This window comes from Amblyraja radiata, chromosome 8 (genome assembly GCF_010909765.2).
Source record: "Amblyraja radiata isolate CabotCenter1 chromosome 8, sAmbRad1.1.pri, whole genome shotgun sequence".
Classification (NCBI taxonomy): domain Eukaryota; kingdom Metazoa; phylum Chordata; class Chondrichthyes; order Rajiformes; family Rajidae; genus Amblyraja; species Amblyraja radiata.
This window is the reverse complement of record NC_045963.1, coordinates 50,329,478-50,344,299: the sequence shown is the minus strand read 5'-3', so window position 1 is coordinate 50,344,299 and position 14,822 is coordinate 50,329,478. Positions and strand designations below refer to the sequence as shown.

At 42.4% G+C, this 14,822-nt stretch overlaps 1 protein-coding gene across 1 annotated transcript in view; it reads right to left on the bottom strand.

Annotated features, from left to right (window-relative positions):
- LOC116976194 (3-oxo-5-alpha-steroid 4-dehydrogenase 2-like) overlaps positions 1-14,198 on the bottom strand; it is a 28,861-nt gene extending 14,663 nt beyond the window's left edge. The window contains exons 1-4 of the mRNA XM_033025861.1: positions 14,048-14,198; positions 10,661-10,824; positions 9,560-9,661; positions 1,900-2,050 (exon numbers count right to left, since the gene is read on the bottom strand). Of these exons, the coding sequence (XP_032881752.1) occupies positions 1,900-2,050; positions 9,560-9,661; positions 10,661-10,824; positions 14,048-14,193 (563 nt within the window). The 5' untranslated portion in view covers positions 14,194-14,198. The remainder of the gene's footprint in view (positions 1-1,899; positions 2,051-9,559; positions 9,662-10,660; positions 10,825-14,047) is intronic.
- Positions 14,199-14,822: the final 624 nt, after the last annotated feature.

Genomic DNA, 14,822 nt, shown 5'->3' with positions numbered 1-14,822 from the left:
CGAATCAAAGGCTGGCACCCACAAGTCAGGCAGAAACACACACACACACACACACACACACAGCCAGCCAGCCACAGAGTTTTAATATTATATACTAGACCAAGTGCAGACCCGTTGGGTCTGCTCCCCCAACGCAGCCGTTCCCTACCCGTAGCCCCCACGGGAGACGTGGTCCTCCAACTCAAGCCATTCCCGAACATAAGATTCCAGCACTCAGCAGTGCGGCTGTTTTTAAATGGCGTCTTTGAGGCGAGAGGCGGGCGCCAGCAGCCGTTATGGTCGCTGGCCAGCAGGAGGTGACAAAATGAGTGAGTGGGGGGGAGGGGGCGGGGGGGGGGGGGGGGTGGAGAAGAAATTTATAAAAAAATGTGCACATAAACACAACAAAATTTAATGAGGGGTGGATACTTGGAATGAAAAGTGAAATCTCTACCGAAATGGAAAAAACTCGGCGTTTCTGGGTCTGGTGTTGGCGTAGCAATGAATATAAGGCTGGCACCCACAAGTCAGGCAGAAACACACACACACACACACACACACACACACAGCCAGCCAGCCAGCCACAGAGTTTTAATAGTATATAGATAGATAGAAGATAGATTTGGATAGATAGCTAATAGTACCTGCCTCTACCACATGTATGGTGGCACCTAACGGCAGCAGCTCGACTGCAGTCCGTCAGTCTTTTTAAAAATGTTTTGTCTCGTTAAATGTATGTTTTGACTCTAGTTTGTATTATTTTTTAGCTGTGTATATGTGGGGGATGGGAACCGTTTAATCTCTTCCCTGTTCAGGGACACGACTTTTTCCTTGTCAGGTCCCCGATGTCGTTGGGCCTAACATCGTGGAGCCGGCGGCGGCCTCTGGCCGGAACCAACCTGAGGGCTCCAGTCGCGGAGTCCGAGGATCTGCCATTACGGAGCTGGCCGACTTTGGAGCGGGAGGAGCTGTGGTGGAGCGCGGCTGCGACCCGACTTCGGAACTTCGGAGGCTCCGGCCGCAGGTCCGGTGGACCGTAACATTGGGAGCTCACAGGTCCCTGGTGGGAGACCACTTTTCGGAGCTTCCGCAACGTCAAATTCCCCCGCTGGAATCGCGGGGTTTAAAGGACTCGGAGCGGGGCCTAACATCCCTGGCCCGGCCTAACGGCCACGGGACTTACCATTGGCCTCCGGGGGCTTTAACATCGGGAGCCCCAGTTCGCCTCAAAGTTGCAGTTGGACTGCTGGACCGCGGGAGAAGAATGAGGGAAGAGATAAGACTTTTGCCTTCCATCACAGTGAGAAGGTGTTGGAGATTCACTGTGATGGATGATTGTATAAAGTGTGTTAAGTGTGGGTCTTGAGTTTTTTTGTAATTGTTAAGACTGTAGAAAATGCAATTTTGTTCAATCCAAGCTATTTGAATGACAATAAAAGACATTCTATTCTATTCTATTCTATTCTATTATATTCTTCTGGCAGTTCCACATACCTACAACCCTTAGTGATAAAGAAATTGCCCCATAGGTCTTTAACTCTTTCCACTCTCATCTTAAATCTATGCCCTCTAGTTTTAGACTCCTCTACCTTGGGAAAAGGATTGTGATCATTCACCTTATCTATGCCCCTCATGATTTTATAAACCTCTCTAAGACAGTGAAAGCCTTAACATATCCAATCTCACCATACATCTCAAGCTCTCTAGCCCTGGCATCATACTTGTGAATCTTTTCTGCAGCCTTTCCAGTTTAATGACATCCTACCTATATCTGGGCCACCAGAACTGCACACAATACTTCAAATATGGTCTCACAAACATCTGACACACAGTGTTCGACCGAATCAGCGTTTCCAACATTGTCTCCTGTACTTTGGATTTACATCATTTGATTTTCAGCTGATATATGTTCTGAATTACCTGTGATGTTGGTGTGCACGAAACCCCAGATTAATTGCAGTGAAAATGGCAAACAAGAAGGCTGGAAAAGTACATGTTGCAAGAGCATAGCCGAACCACTCCACTATTTCACCAAAATAATTAGCTCCTGAGACGTATTCAAAAAACCCACCTGCAAAATAGAGGGGAATTGGCAGGTCATTCTAAGTTATGTGTTCAATACAAATGTAAATAGTGTCTTTAACGTGGTAAACCAACCCAGGTTTTATTTAAGCACTTTGCTTTAATGTAAGCAAACTGGTGAGATGCAAGGCAATCTATGACAAGTTCAGCTGGTGCTGAAATTTCTTGCTCAGCAGGACAGGCAATAACTTCTCACAGATGAAGCCTGACCTACTGAGTACTTCCATCAGTTTCTGTTTTTATTGTAGATTTCCAGCATCTGCAATGGTTTTGATTTTCATCTACTGAACAGCTGACTCCTCGGTTGCCCTCAAGGCAGCTAACTCTTGCTCTGACGCTACAGCTTAAGGTCTGTAGATTGTTGTCCCCCTCCAATTTTGGTGCCACAAATGTTGATAGGAATCAAGTGAGAATTCAACTCAAGTAGTAATAATTTGGCTGGCAACAGCTTTCTGCCAATTTCTTGAACTTGAGCATTTCAGGTGGATGAGAGCAGAGACATCTGTGCAAATGGTTTTCCTTCCCTCCAAATCCACCCAGGGAATTAATAGATTTGCCTCCTTCCTCTTTTCAATTCACCAGCTTCCTTATTTTTGCGTCCACCTCCTGCTTTATTTGATGCTCTTTTCTTTATCTTTCCACGTACTTATTGTTCTGCATTAATCATCTCTTTTCCAATTTGCTTCATTACTTTATGATTTTTTAATGGAAAAAATAGTTCAACTTGTTTTAACTTTGTCCAATTCCACTTTACATGTTTCATTAGTACCTTAATCTCTGCCTTGCATCTCATCAGGAGGTAACAACTGATCCACTTTGAATTAGCATCACAGCGTAGTCAGCAACCCTCAAGGAAAATAACGATTTATGTCTGGATTCATTCCTTAAAATATCTGTCATGAAATTCCGCCTTAGGGTGATGGTACTATTCTTTGATTCTCCAAGAGCAGCCGTCCACTTAAGACTCCTAGTTGCGAGAACACACTGGGTGTTGTAGAAGTGTATCTGTATGCAATTTGTTATTTCAGATTTCTGGCAATCTGCTTCAAGTGTTGTATTTTATTGAAGGGACCTTTGGTTCAGGAAGTCAGATAAACTCAGGGGAATACACCTTATATTGAATTATAGGTGAATTTTATTATTCAACTGGGCCAGGAATGAATATTATCCCGAACTTGTGACTAATTAGGTACAGCAGCAAATTATGTAGTAGGAGACAGCAAAATCAAGTACAAAGGTCAGACTAATGACAAGGTACGAATAAACAAAGAAACCATAAAAAGGGAGTTTGATCTTCAGACTAAAAATGATTGTCAAGAGATAAGCAGGTATTTGGCAGACACAAGGTTGTTAATGCAGAACTGCTGTAGCTTTTGGGAGCAACAGCAGCAAAAGTTTAGCAAGAGATACGACTGATTGGCTCTAGTCCAAGTGGGAGGAGAGAAGTGAAAACAGTTAAAGTAGAGGCCAAGGACAGGCAGACTTTACTCAGAACTGCTGTAGTTTTGGGAGCAACAGCAGCAGGAGAATAGCAAGAGATACGACTGATTGGCTCTAGTCCAAGTGGGAGGAGAGAAGTGAAAACAGTTAAAGTAGAGGCCAAGGACAGGCAGACTTTACTCAGAACTGCTGTAGATTTGGGAGCAACAGCAGCAGGAGTTTAGCAAGAGATACGACTGATTGGCTCTAGCCCAAGTGGGAGAAGTGAGTCAGTGCTGGGAAAACAGTTGAAAACTGAGGAATTTGGTTTGTAAATTGGTAAATCAGGCAATTTATCAGTCAATTTAAGCAAGCGGCCTTGTGAGTGAGCGGCCTTGTGAGTGAGCGGCCTTGTGAGTCTTTGGCTCGAGAGTCTTCGGCTGAGAAGACCACGCAATACGCTTGAGAGGTTGAAGAAGGAGATGTCAGGCAAACTGATTCAGTGCGATGCTTGCAGTATGTGGGAGGTCAAGGACACCGCTGGTGCCTCTGGCTGCTACAAATGCGAGAAGTGCATCCAGGTAGAGCTCCTGAAGGGCCGTGTTGGGGAACTTGAGAAGCAAGTGGATGACCTGCGGTTCGACCGAGAAACGGAGTCGTTCCTCGACAAGTCCTACAGTACGATTGTTACACCTAAGGTACCTAAGGTACTGGAAGAGAGAAGGTGGGAGACAGTGAGAACGGGAGGGAAGCATGGAATGCCAACTTCCCCGGGTGTTGTACCTCTTGTGAACAGGTTCACCCACTTAGAAGCTGTCGGGACAGAAGAGGTGTTTACACTGGGCGGCGGACTGGCTTGTGATGTGAATAGGGCTGTTGAGCCAAAACCAAAAAGGCCTAAGGCAGGCAACGCCATTGTAGTGGGAGACTCCATTGTGAGAGGTACGGACAGGGGTTTCTGCGGCAACAGACGGGATGCGAGGATGGTGTGCTGCCTTCCTGGTGCTAGGATCCAGGATGTCATGGGCAGAGTGCAGAAAATCCTCAAGGGCGAAGGTGAACATCGGGAAGTGGTAGTGCATGTCGGCACAAACGATGTCGGAAAGAAGGGGATGAATATTATGCAGCGTGACTTTAGAGAGCTCGGAAAAATGCTGAAAAGCAGGACCTCCAGGGTTGTTATCTCCGGTTTGCTTCCAGTTCCTCGTGCTGGCGAGAGCAGGAACAGGGAGATACGGGACCTGAACGTGTGGCTGAGGAACTGGTGCATGGGGCAGGGATTTAGATTCTTAGATCACTGGGATCTGTTTTGGGGTGAGGGGGAACTGTACAAAAGGGACGGATTGCATCTTAACAGGTGTGGGACCAGCATTCTGGCAGGCAGGTTTGCCACTGCTACACGGGTGGTTTTAAACTGAATAAGGGGGGTGGGGTGTCGAATGGGATAGTGGAGGATGGAGTTAAAGGGAAAGGGTTTCTTAAATGTGTGAGCGTAGAGACAGAGGGGTGTAAAATGAGGGTAGAAGCAATAGGTAGCAAGGTGAAAAGTAAAAGTGGCAGGCAGACAAAACCAGGGCAAAAATCAAAAAGGGCCACTTTTCAACATAATTGTATAAGGGGTAAGAGTGTTGTAAAAACAAGCCTGAAGGCTTTGTGTCTCAATGCAAGGAGCATTCGTAATAAGGTGGATGATTTGAATGTGCAGATAGCTATTAATGACTATGATATAGTTGGGATCACGGAGACATGGCTCCAGGGTGACCAAGGCTGGGAGCTGAACATCCAGGGATATTCAATATTCAGGAGGGATAGAGAGAAAGGAAAAGGAGGTGGGGTAGCGTTGCTGATTAGAGAAGAGATTAACGCAATGGAAAGGAAGGACATTAGTTTGGAGGATGTGGAATCGGTATGGGTAGAGCTGCGAAACACTAAGGGGCAGAAAAAGCTGGTGGGTGTTGTGTACAGGCCACCTAACAGTAGTAGTGAAGTTGGAGATGGTATCAAACAGGAAATTAGAAATGCGTGCGACAAAGGCAAAACCGTTATAATGGGTGACTTCAATCTACATATAGATTGGGTGAATCAAATTGGCAGGGGTGCTGAGGAAGAGGATTTCTTGGAATGTATGCGGGATAGTTATCTAAATCAACATGTAGAGGAACCAACGAGAGAGCAGTCTATTTTAGACTGGGTATTGAGTAATGAGGAAGGGTTAGTTAGCAGTCTTGTTGTACGTGCCCCCTTGGGCAAGAGTGACCATAATATGGTTGAGTTCTTCATTAGGATGGAGAGTGACATTGTTAATTCAGAAACAATGGTTCTGAACTTAAAGAAAGGTAACTTTGAGGGTATGAGACGTGAATTGGCCAAGATTGACTGGCAATTAATTCTAAAAGGGTTGACGGTGGATATGCAATGGAAGACATTTAAAGACTGCATGGATGAACTACAAAAATTGTTCATCCCAGTTTGGCAAAAGAATAAATCAGGGAAGGTAGTACATCCGTGGATAACAAGGGAAATCAGGGATAGTATCAAAGCGAAGGATGAAGCGTACAAATTAGCCAGAAAAAGCAGCATACTGGGAGAAATTCAGAAACCAGCAGAGGAGGACAAAGGGCTTAATTAGGAAAGGAAAAATAGATTATGAAAGAAAACTGGCAGGGAACATAAAAACTGACTGCAAAAGTTTTTATAGATATGTGAAAAGAAAGTGATTAGTTAAAACAAATGTAGGTCCCTTGCAGTCAGAAACAGGTGAGTTGATCATGGGGAACAAGGATATGGCGGAGCAATTGAATAACTACTTTGGTTCCGTCTTCACTAAGGAAGACATAAATAATCTGCCGGAAATAGCAGGGGACCGCGGGTCAAAGGAGTTGGAGGAATTGAGTGAAATCCAGGTTAGCCGGGAAGTGGTGTTGGGTAAATTGAATGGATTAAAGGCCGATAAATCCCCAGGGCTAGATAGGCTGCATCCCAGAGTACTTAAGGAAGTAGCTCCAGAAATAGTGGATGCATTAGTAATAATCTTTCAAAACTCTTTAGATTCTGGAGTAGTTCCTGAGGATTGGCAGGTAGCAAACGTAACCCCACTTTTTAAGAAGGGAGGGAGAGAGAAAACGGGGAATTACAGACCAGTTCGTCTAACATCGGTAGTGGGGAAACTGCTAGAGTCAGTTATTAAAGATGGGATAGCAGCACATTTGGAAAGTGGTGAAATCATTGGACAAAGTCAGCATGGATTTACAAAAGGTAAATCATGTCTGACGAATCTTATAGAATTTTTCGAGGATGTAACTAGTAGCGTGGATAGGGGAGAACCAATGGATGTGGTGTATCTGGACTTCCAGAAGGCTTTCGACAAGGTCCCACATAAGAGATTAGTATACAAACTTAAAGCACACGGCATTGGGGGTTCAGTATTGATGTGGATAGAGAACTGGCTGGCAAACAGGAAGCAAAGAGTATGAGTAAACGGGTCCTTTTCACAATGGCAGGCAGTGACTAGTGGGGTACCGCAAGGCTCAGTGCTGGGACCCCAGCTATTTACAATATATATTAATGATCTGGATGAGGGAATTGAAGGCAATATCTCCAAGTTTGCGGATGACACTAAGCTGGGGGGCAGTGTTAGCTGTGAGGAGGATGCTAGGAGACTGCAAGGTGACTTGGATAGGCTGGGTGAGTGGGCAAATGTTTGGCAGATGCAGTATAATGTGGATAAATGTGAGGTTATCCATTTTGGTGGCAAAAACAGGAAAGCAGACTATTATCTAAATGGTGGCCGACTAGGAAAAGGGGAGATGCAGCGAGACCTGGGTGTCATGGTGCACCAGTCATTGAAAGTGGGCATGCAGGTGCAGCAGGCAGTGAAGAAAGCGAATGGTATGTTGGCTTTCATAGCAAGAGGATTTGAGTATAGGAGCAGGGACGTTCTACTGCAGTTGTACAGGGTCTTGGTGAGACCACACCTGGAGTATTGCGTACAGTTTTGGTCTCCAAATCTGAGGAAGGACATTATTGCCATAGAGGGAGTGCAGAGAAGGTTCACCAGGCTGATTCCTGGGATGTCAGGACTGTCTTATGAAGAAAGACTGGATAGACTTGGTTTATACTCTCTAGAATTTAGGAGATTGAGAGGGGATCTTATAGAAACTTATAAAATTCTTAAGGGGTTGGACAGGCTAGATGCAGGTAGATTGCTCCCGATGTTGGGGAAGTCCAGGACAAGGGGTCACAGCTTAAGGATAAGGGGGAAATCCTTTAAAACTGAGATGAGAAGAACTTTTTTTCACACAGAGAGTGGTGAATCTCTGGAACTCTCTGCCACAGAGGGTAGTCGAGGCCAGTTCATTGGCTAAATTTAAGAGGGAGTTAGATGTGGCCCTTGTGGCTAAGGGGATCAGAGGGTATGGAGAGAAGGCAGGTACGGGATACTGAGTTGGATGATCAGCCATGATCATATTGAATGGCGGTGCAGGCTCGAAGGGCCGAATGGCCTACTCCTGCACCTAATTTCTATGTTTCTATGAGCCTGAGGAACACGAGTGCCTGGAAACATGAATGAACAAAGAACTCAGGAGGATGTACATGTTTTAAGCCAGTTTGGTAAGAAAAAGGAGGCTGAGTTTAGAATTCAATGCAATGCCTGATCAGCTGATGCTAGTAAGGAGTAAGATTGGAATAGGTTGTAGGTGTTTGTTTTTTTACTATTAAAAAAAAAAAAAATCACCATTCCCCAATTTCAGATGTGATCATTTAAGTATCAAAACTTTGGTCAATGTATGTCACAAACATTTAATACAAATGTGACCAAAAAGGTTGATGAGGGCAGAGCTGTAGATGTTGTATACATGGACTTCAGTAAGGTGTTCGACAAGGTTCCGCATGGTAGGCTGCTCTGGAAGGTTAGATCGCATGGGATCCAAGGAGCGATAGCTGAATGGATAGCAAATTTGCTCTATGGAAGGAAGCAGAGGGTAATGGTGGAAGGTTGCTTCTCAGACTAGATGCCTGTGACTAGTGGTGTGCTTCAGAGTTCGGTGCTGGGCCCGTTACTGTTTGTCATCTACTTCAATGATTTGGATGAGAACATCTTGGGCAAGATTAGCAAGTTTGTGGGATACAAAAGTGAGTAGTTTTGCAGATAGTGAAGATGGTTGTGAACGATTGCAGCAGGATCTGGATCGATTGGTCATGTGGGAGGAGGAATGGTTGATGGAATGTTGATACACAGAAGTGTGAGGTGTTGAATTTTGGGATGTCGACGTACACAGTAAATTGCAAACCTCTGGGTAGTGTTGTAGAGCAGAGGGATCTTGTAGTACAGGTGCATGGTTCCTTGAAGATCGAGTCGCAGTTAGATATGGTAGTCAAAAAGGTTTTTGCCATTTTGGCCTTCATAAATCAGAGTATTGAGTATAGAAGTTGGGAGGTTATGTTGCAGTTGTATAAGACGTCAGTGAGACCACATTTAGAAAATTGTGTTTAGTTCTGGGCATCATGTTATAGGAAATATATTGTCATGCTTGAATGGGTTCAGAAAAGATTTACGAGGATGTTGCCAGGACTAGAGGGTGTGAGTTACAGGGGGCGTTTGAGTAGGCTGGGTCTCTATTCCATGGAGCGCAGGAGGATGAGGGGAGGTTTTAAAGAGGTATACAAAATCATTAGAGGAATAGATTGGGTAGATGCATAGTCTTTTGCCCAGAGTAGGGTAATCGAGGACTAGAGGACATAGGTTCAAGGTGAAGGGGAAAAGATTTAATAGGAATCTGAGGGGTAACTTTTTCACACAAGTGGTGGGTGTATGGAACAAGCTGCCAGAGGAGGTAGTTGAGGCTCGGACTATCCTATCTTCTAAGAAACAGTTAGACAGGTACATGGACAGGACAGGTTTGGAGGGATATGGACCAAGCGCAGGCAAGTGGGACTAGTGTAGCTGGGACATTGTTGGCCGGTGTGGGCGAGTTGGGCCGAAGGGCCTGTTTCCACTCTATGACAAATAATGCCATTTTGGAGGAATATAATTATTTGCTTCTAAAGATTGTTATTGCATAATTCTGGAAGATGTTACCTTGAGGAATAAAATAAATATTTTCATTGGATTTTCTTAGGCACAATAATATGTAGTCACTGTGAATGTTGATTGTTAGTCCCATCAAAAATAGCAGAACACCTGAAATATAACAGATTAAAAATAATTATTTATCATAGTCAAAAAAATGAAACAGAAATGCATATTTATAATCTGATTTAAATAATAAAGCAAAGGTAATTTATCAACATCTAAATTTAGTTATTTTTTGTTCCCTTAATAAAGGATAATTCATCGGTTTGATCATTCATACTCAGACGACCCTCAATAATCTGACAATTCCATTCTACACGTGCTCTTCTTTACCTGTTAGAGAATACAGCAAATAAAGCAGAGAACGGTAGCATGCAACATCATTTTAAAACAAATATCAGCATAAACATCAACCAGGAAAAAGTTGATCAATAGTTTCAAAATCTCCTCATTGACCCAGGAAAGCAAATGAATGTAACATTACAATTGCAATGGGATAAAAGTCTGTAATGGAGTCTATAGACTAAACTGTGTCTGAAGAAGGATCCCAACCTGAAACATTACTTATCCATGTTTTCCAGAGATGCTGCGGAATTGGGAAGTTTGAATTCAGTTAATGAAATGAAAATCTGGAAGCAAAAATATTTGATAACACAACCACTAGAACATTATATTCCTTTTCTTCATTGATATCTCTAAAAGCTGCACATCTGCTGCCTGTATTCAGTTTGGACTATCTGTGACCCCAGACCCACATAATATAAATGGTAGCTGCCTCCTGAGATGGCATAGAATTGACCTTATGATCACTTCCCAGTATCACTCATTCACCTTGCATGTATTAAAAAAGAAGTCCCAAATATGACTGATTGGCGGGCACAGTCTCAAAATAAGGGGGCTCGCTCATTTTGGATTGAGATGTGGAGAACTTTCTTTTCATAAATCTTTGGAAGGGTCAATCATTGATTACGTTCAAAACCAAGTTCGTTTTATAGGGATGGAGCAAGTGAATGGTGCTGAGGTAGAAGTTGATCGAGTAGGTTAAAGAGCAAGATGGCCACCTACTGCTCCGAATTTATTTGTCATTAAATGCAAATGTAAGTTTACCTGAAATGAATCTGATTTCAGAGGTCCAGTCGTCATCATAGTGAGTGCAGTAAATCAGGCTGTATCCCTGAAGGTAGCCATTAAAAGCACAAAATATAAACGCGGAGATAACAATTTTGAAAGGCATTGGGTTTCCTTTGATTCTATTTCCATAAATAAATGTCCTTTAAAGCAGAATTTATAAAAGCATTAAAAAATCTTTTTGAGAAACTTTAAACAAAGAAAATAAAAAGAAACAAGTGTGGAAACCCCCTTTATTGGTTCTTTCGGATTAATCCTCCTTTTAATCTTTCGGTACTGCCACGGAACAGTCGGTTATTAAAATGACAACCTCAACACTAACATAGTGAGTAATTGTCCTTCATTTAAACAGTTACGAAGGAAAAGATTGATGATTGTTGTGTTCACAGTGAGAAGCTGTTCAAAGCCTATTGTCAGGGATCTTCAAACATTCACACACATTAGTGAATCCATACGTTAGCAATGTTGCTGCTATCAAAATGCTTGAAAGCTCGAATTGAATTGAATACATTTTATTACCCAAATATGCACAAGGAATTTGCCTTGGTGCTTTGCTCACAAGTAACAACACGATATACAGTAGACAATTACAAATAAAACATTATAATTTAAACATGTGAAGAATGAAATAAAATACCAGAGCAAAAGGAGGCTACAAACTTTTGGCTGTTGAGTAGAGTTGCTGCTTGTGGAAAAAAGCATTTTTATGTTTGGTTGTGGAGGCTTTGACAGTCTGGAGTCGCCTTCCAGAGGGAAATGCTTCAAAGGGTTTGTGGCCAAGGTGAGAGGGGTCAGAGATGATCTTACCCGCTCTCTTCCTGGCCCTTGCAGTGTACAGTTCGTTAATTGGGGGAAGGTTGCAGCCAACAACCTTCTCGGCTGATCAAACAATGCACTGCAGCCTCCAGATGTCATGCTTGGTGGCTGAGCCAAACCAGAGCATGATGGAGAAGGTGAGGACAGACTCTATGATGGCAATATAAAACTGGACCATCATTGCCTGTGGCAGATTGCGTTTTCTCAGCTGCCGTAGGAAGTACATCCTCTGTTGGGCCTTTTTGACTGTGGAGTCGATGGTGGCCTTCCATTTAAGGTCCTTGGAGATAATTGTTCCAAGAAACTTAAATGACTCAACAGATGTTACTGTGTTGTTGTTGATGGTGAGTGGGGGCAGGGGAGGAGGAGCTATCCTAAAGTCTACAATCAATTCCACCATCTTAAGAGCATTGAGCTCCAGGTTGTTGCAATGACACCAGGACACCAGCTGTGTCACTTCCTGTCTGTAGGCAGATTTCTCCCCATCCTGGATCAGTCCAATCAGGTTTGTATCGTCCACAAACTTGAGAAGCTTGACAGAGGAGTCTGTGGAGGTGCAATTGTTGGTGTAGAGAGAGTAAAGGAGAGGGGAAAGTATGCAGTCTTGTGGTGCTCTTATGCAGAGGGTCTGCGGGTCCGAGATGTGTACATTAATCACACATTCTCTCACAAATAAGGGACATCACCAGAGATCAAGGGTTTTCGTAGGTAATTTTCTGCATTTTCAAACAATGACACCAATTCCATGCTTGGGTGAGAGTGAGAAAAAGAGATGATAGCTTTTTAATTTAGATGGGCAGTTCTAGAAGAATTACTCTAAGTTAATGAGTGTGCTTGGCCCAAACTTGCTTGGATCAATACTAAAGAACACATTATGATAATTGTAGGTACAATGTCATGACACTTTTCATTCAGGGAAAGGAGGATGACACAGAAACTTTGCTAAAGGATTGTGGCCAGCTTTAAATGAAATACCAAGAGGACAGTTAGATTGCAATTAGATGCCAGAAGACTATCACTTCCAATGGTTAACAGTCCTCGACAAAGCTTGTTACAGACCTGTCAGGAGACTTAGCCTTGATGGAAACGAGAGGATTAAATTGGTTATAATTTAGGAACAGGCAGGCAAGTTCCCACCGATTGTGCTAATAGAGGATCAGAGATTTGCTCCTGCAGCTGGTGGAACTCAAACACATTTGATAGATTATCAAAGCCATAATGAAGAAATTTAATACAAACCCCAGACACAAATGATAAAAAAGAAAGTTCTAAAATGGAGGGTACAACTGGGTGAGTGTTTTAAATCCAGAACAGTGCCCAGGATTATAGGACAGATATTTTGTCATTTGAATTTTGTCACAGATTATTGCCTTCCCTCAGAGTGGGAAACGTTGATTCCGCAGTGTGGGGATGTTTATGTTAAATTCTATCGTGTGTTGTGTTCTTTTTTATTCGTATGGCTGTATGGTAACTCAAATTTCACTGTACATGTGACAATAAATGTAAACTTGAAACTTGAGATTAGGAAACGAGAGAACTTGGGGGTTGTTCAGATATGATTGATGTGGGGAAGTTTGAGTCTATATACTTGTCTAATGAATAACATCTCAGCATTCATTTGTATTAAACTCTTAGTCTAAAAGTCTCGTTGAAGTTTGTATGATTGTGTCTTAAACTGCTCTGCCTATTTAACCCTTGATAGAAAGTCATAATCCGTGTTGATTCAAAGTGTTGGATTGTCTGCGAGTTTCAAAAAGAATTGCATGCAAATTTAGGTCACTGAAGACAGAGATATTATAATTGGGAACATTAAAATGGTAGATAGATTAATTATATTGTGCCTATCTTCTTAGAAATTGGTGCAAATACTTACTAGAAATATTACAGAAGAAAATTAACACCATTAGAAAGAAAAGTACGAGAAAAGTTGATGAGATTGATAGCAAACATTCTCAAGAATCCTCGACTTCCATTTCAGAGTTTTAAAAGAAGTGACTGCAGATATAGTGGATGCTTGTCTTTGAAGATTATATAGATTCTGGAATGGTTTCTGCATTGTGAAGGAAAGTAAATGTTGAGCTCACAATTTAAGAAAGAAGGGAGAGAGAAAACAGAATCTACTAAGCAATTCACCTCACAAAAGTAATACTGGAATCTAAATGAAAAGTAGGATTGTGTAGTCATATGAAAGGGAAATCATGTTTCTCGTCTCTACTGAAGTTCTGTTAGGAATAGATGAAGGCGAGCCTATGGATGTGACAACTGAATACAAATCAAAGGTAATTTGGGGTCCTGCATTCTAAAGATTGCCACACATTGAGTGAAGTGATTGCAATGTAATCATACCCCAGACTTGGAATACTGCTACAACAAGCATGGGTTCTACCTCAACCATGATCACTTTTAGCCATGCACATAGATATTAGAGTTGCATTCTGTAATTTAAAAGACCACTCACCACAATGGAAACAAAAAAAACTTTTTGCAAGACATCTTTGTCATCTATAAACACTAATTCTGAATCCAAACATAGGTTTCAATTGGACTTACCTGTGAAAGTAGTGGCCGCAGAACAGAAACAAAAGCAATTTCTTTCCTGTGCTGTCCAAACTGCCAGATAGGTAAAGTAATAGAACTGGTATGAGAAATGATGGCAGCTCCATGACAAACCATCCCACCTTAGCGGGGACAAGCATCAGAGATTGGTCATTATATACATATCTCCCGTATAATGATGGATGTCTTCCCATTTGCACAAATGAGTGAATTGTAAATAAAAGCAATTTGCCTGTTAGTGCATAATAAATGTATGCATTACATTCTGGCATATCTGCTCTTGACATTTTCTTTGACAAGGCAATCTTCCTTGAATCTGATATTGTCAGGAAGTGAATCTGAACAACTTCTTAAGTAGTACTTGTTTCCAGATGGATCTACCGTGTCAACAAATTCAGAGGCAGGACTTTGTAATTACGTATTCATTTGACAAAACCGTATTCATTGAAACTCCTCCAAAAGCCAAGACATGGCTTGCATAGACAAGCCAGATTACCCGAACTGATGAGCATTGTTGATTTCTTGTGCAAACGTTTGTTAGTTATGATAACCTGGCCAACTGCCAGGGAGAGAGTACTGTGAACTTCCGTTTAATCATCGGCACTTTTTGCCTATCACTAATTGCCGTTCACCTAGCAAGGTGTTCTCACACTGTTGTTGCATAGGAAGTTTAATGATTTGGATCCATGACAATAAAGGAATGACAACACATTCCAATGCTAGGATATGTAACTTGAAGGGGAATTTGCCCGTACGCATCTATCTTCGT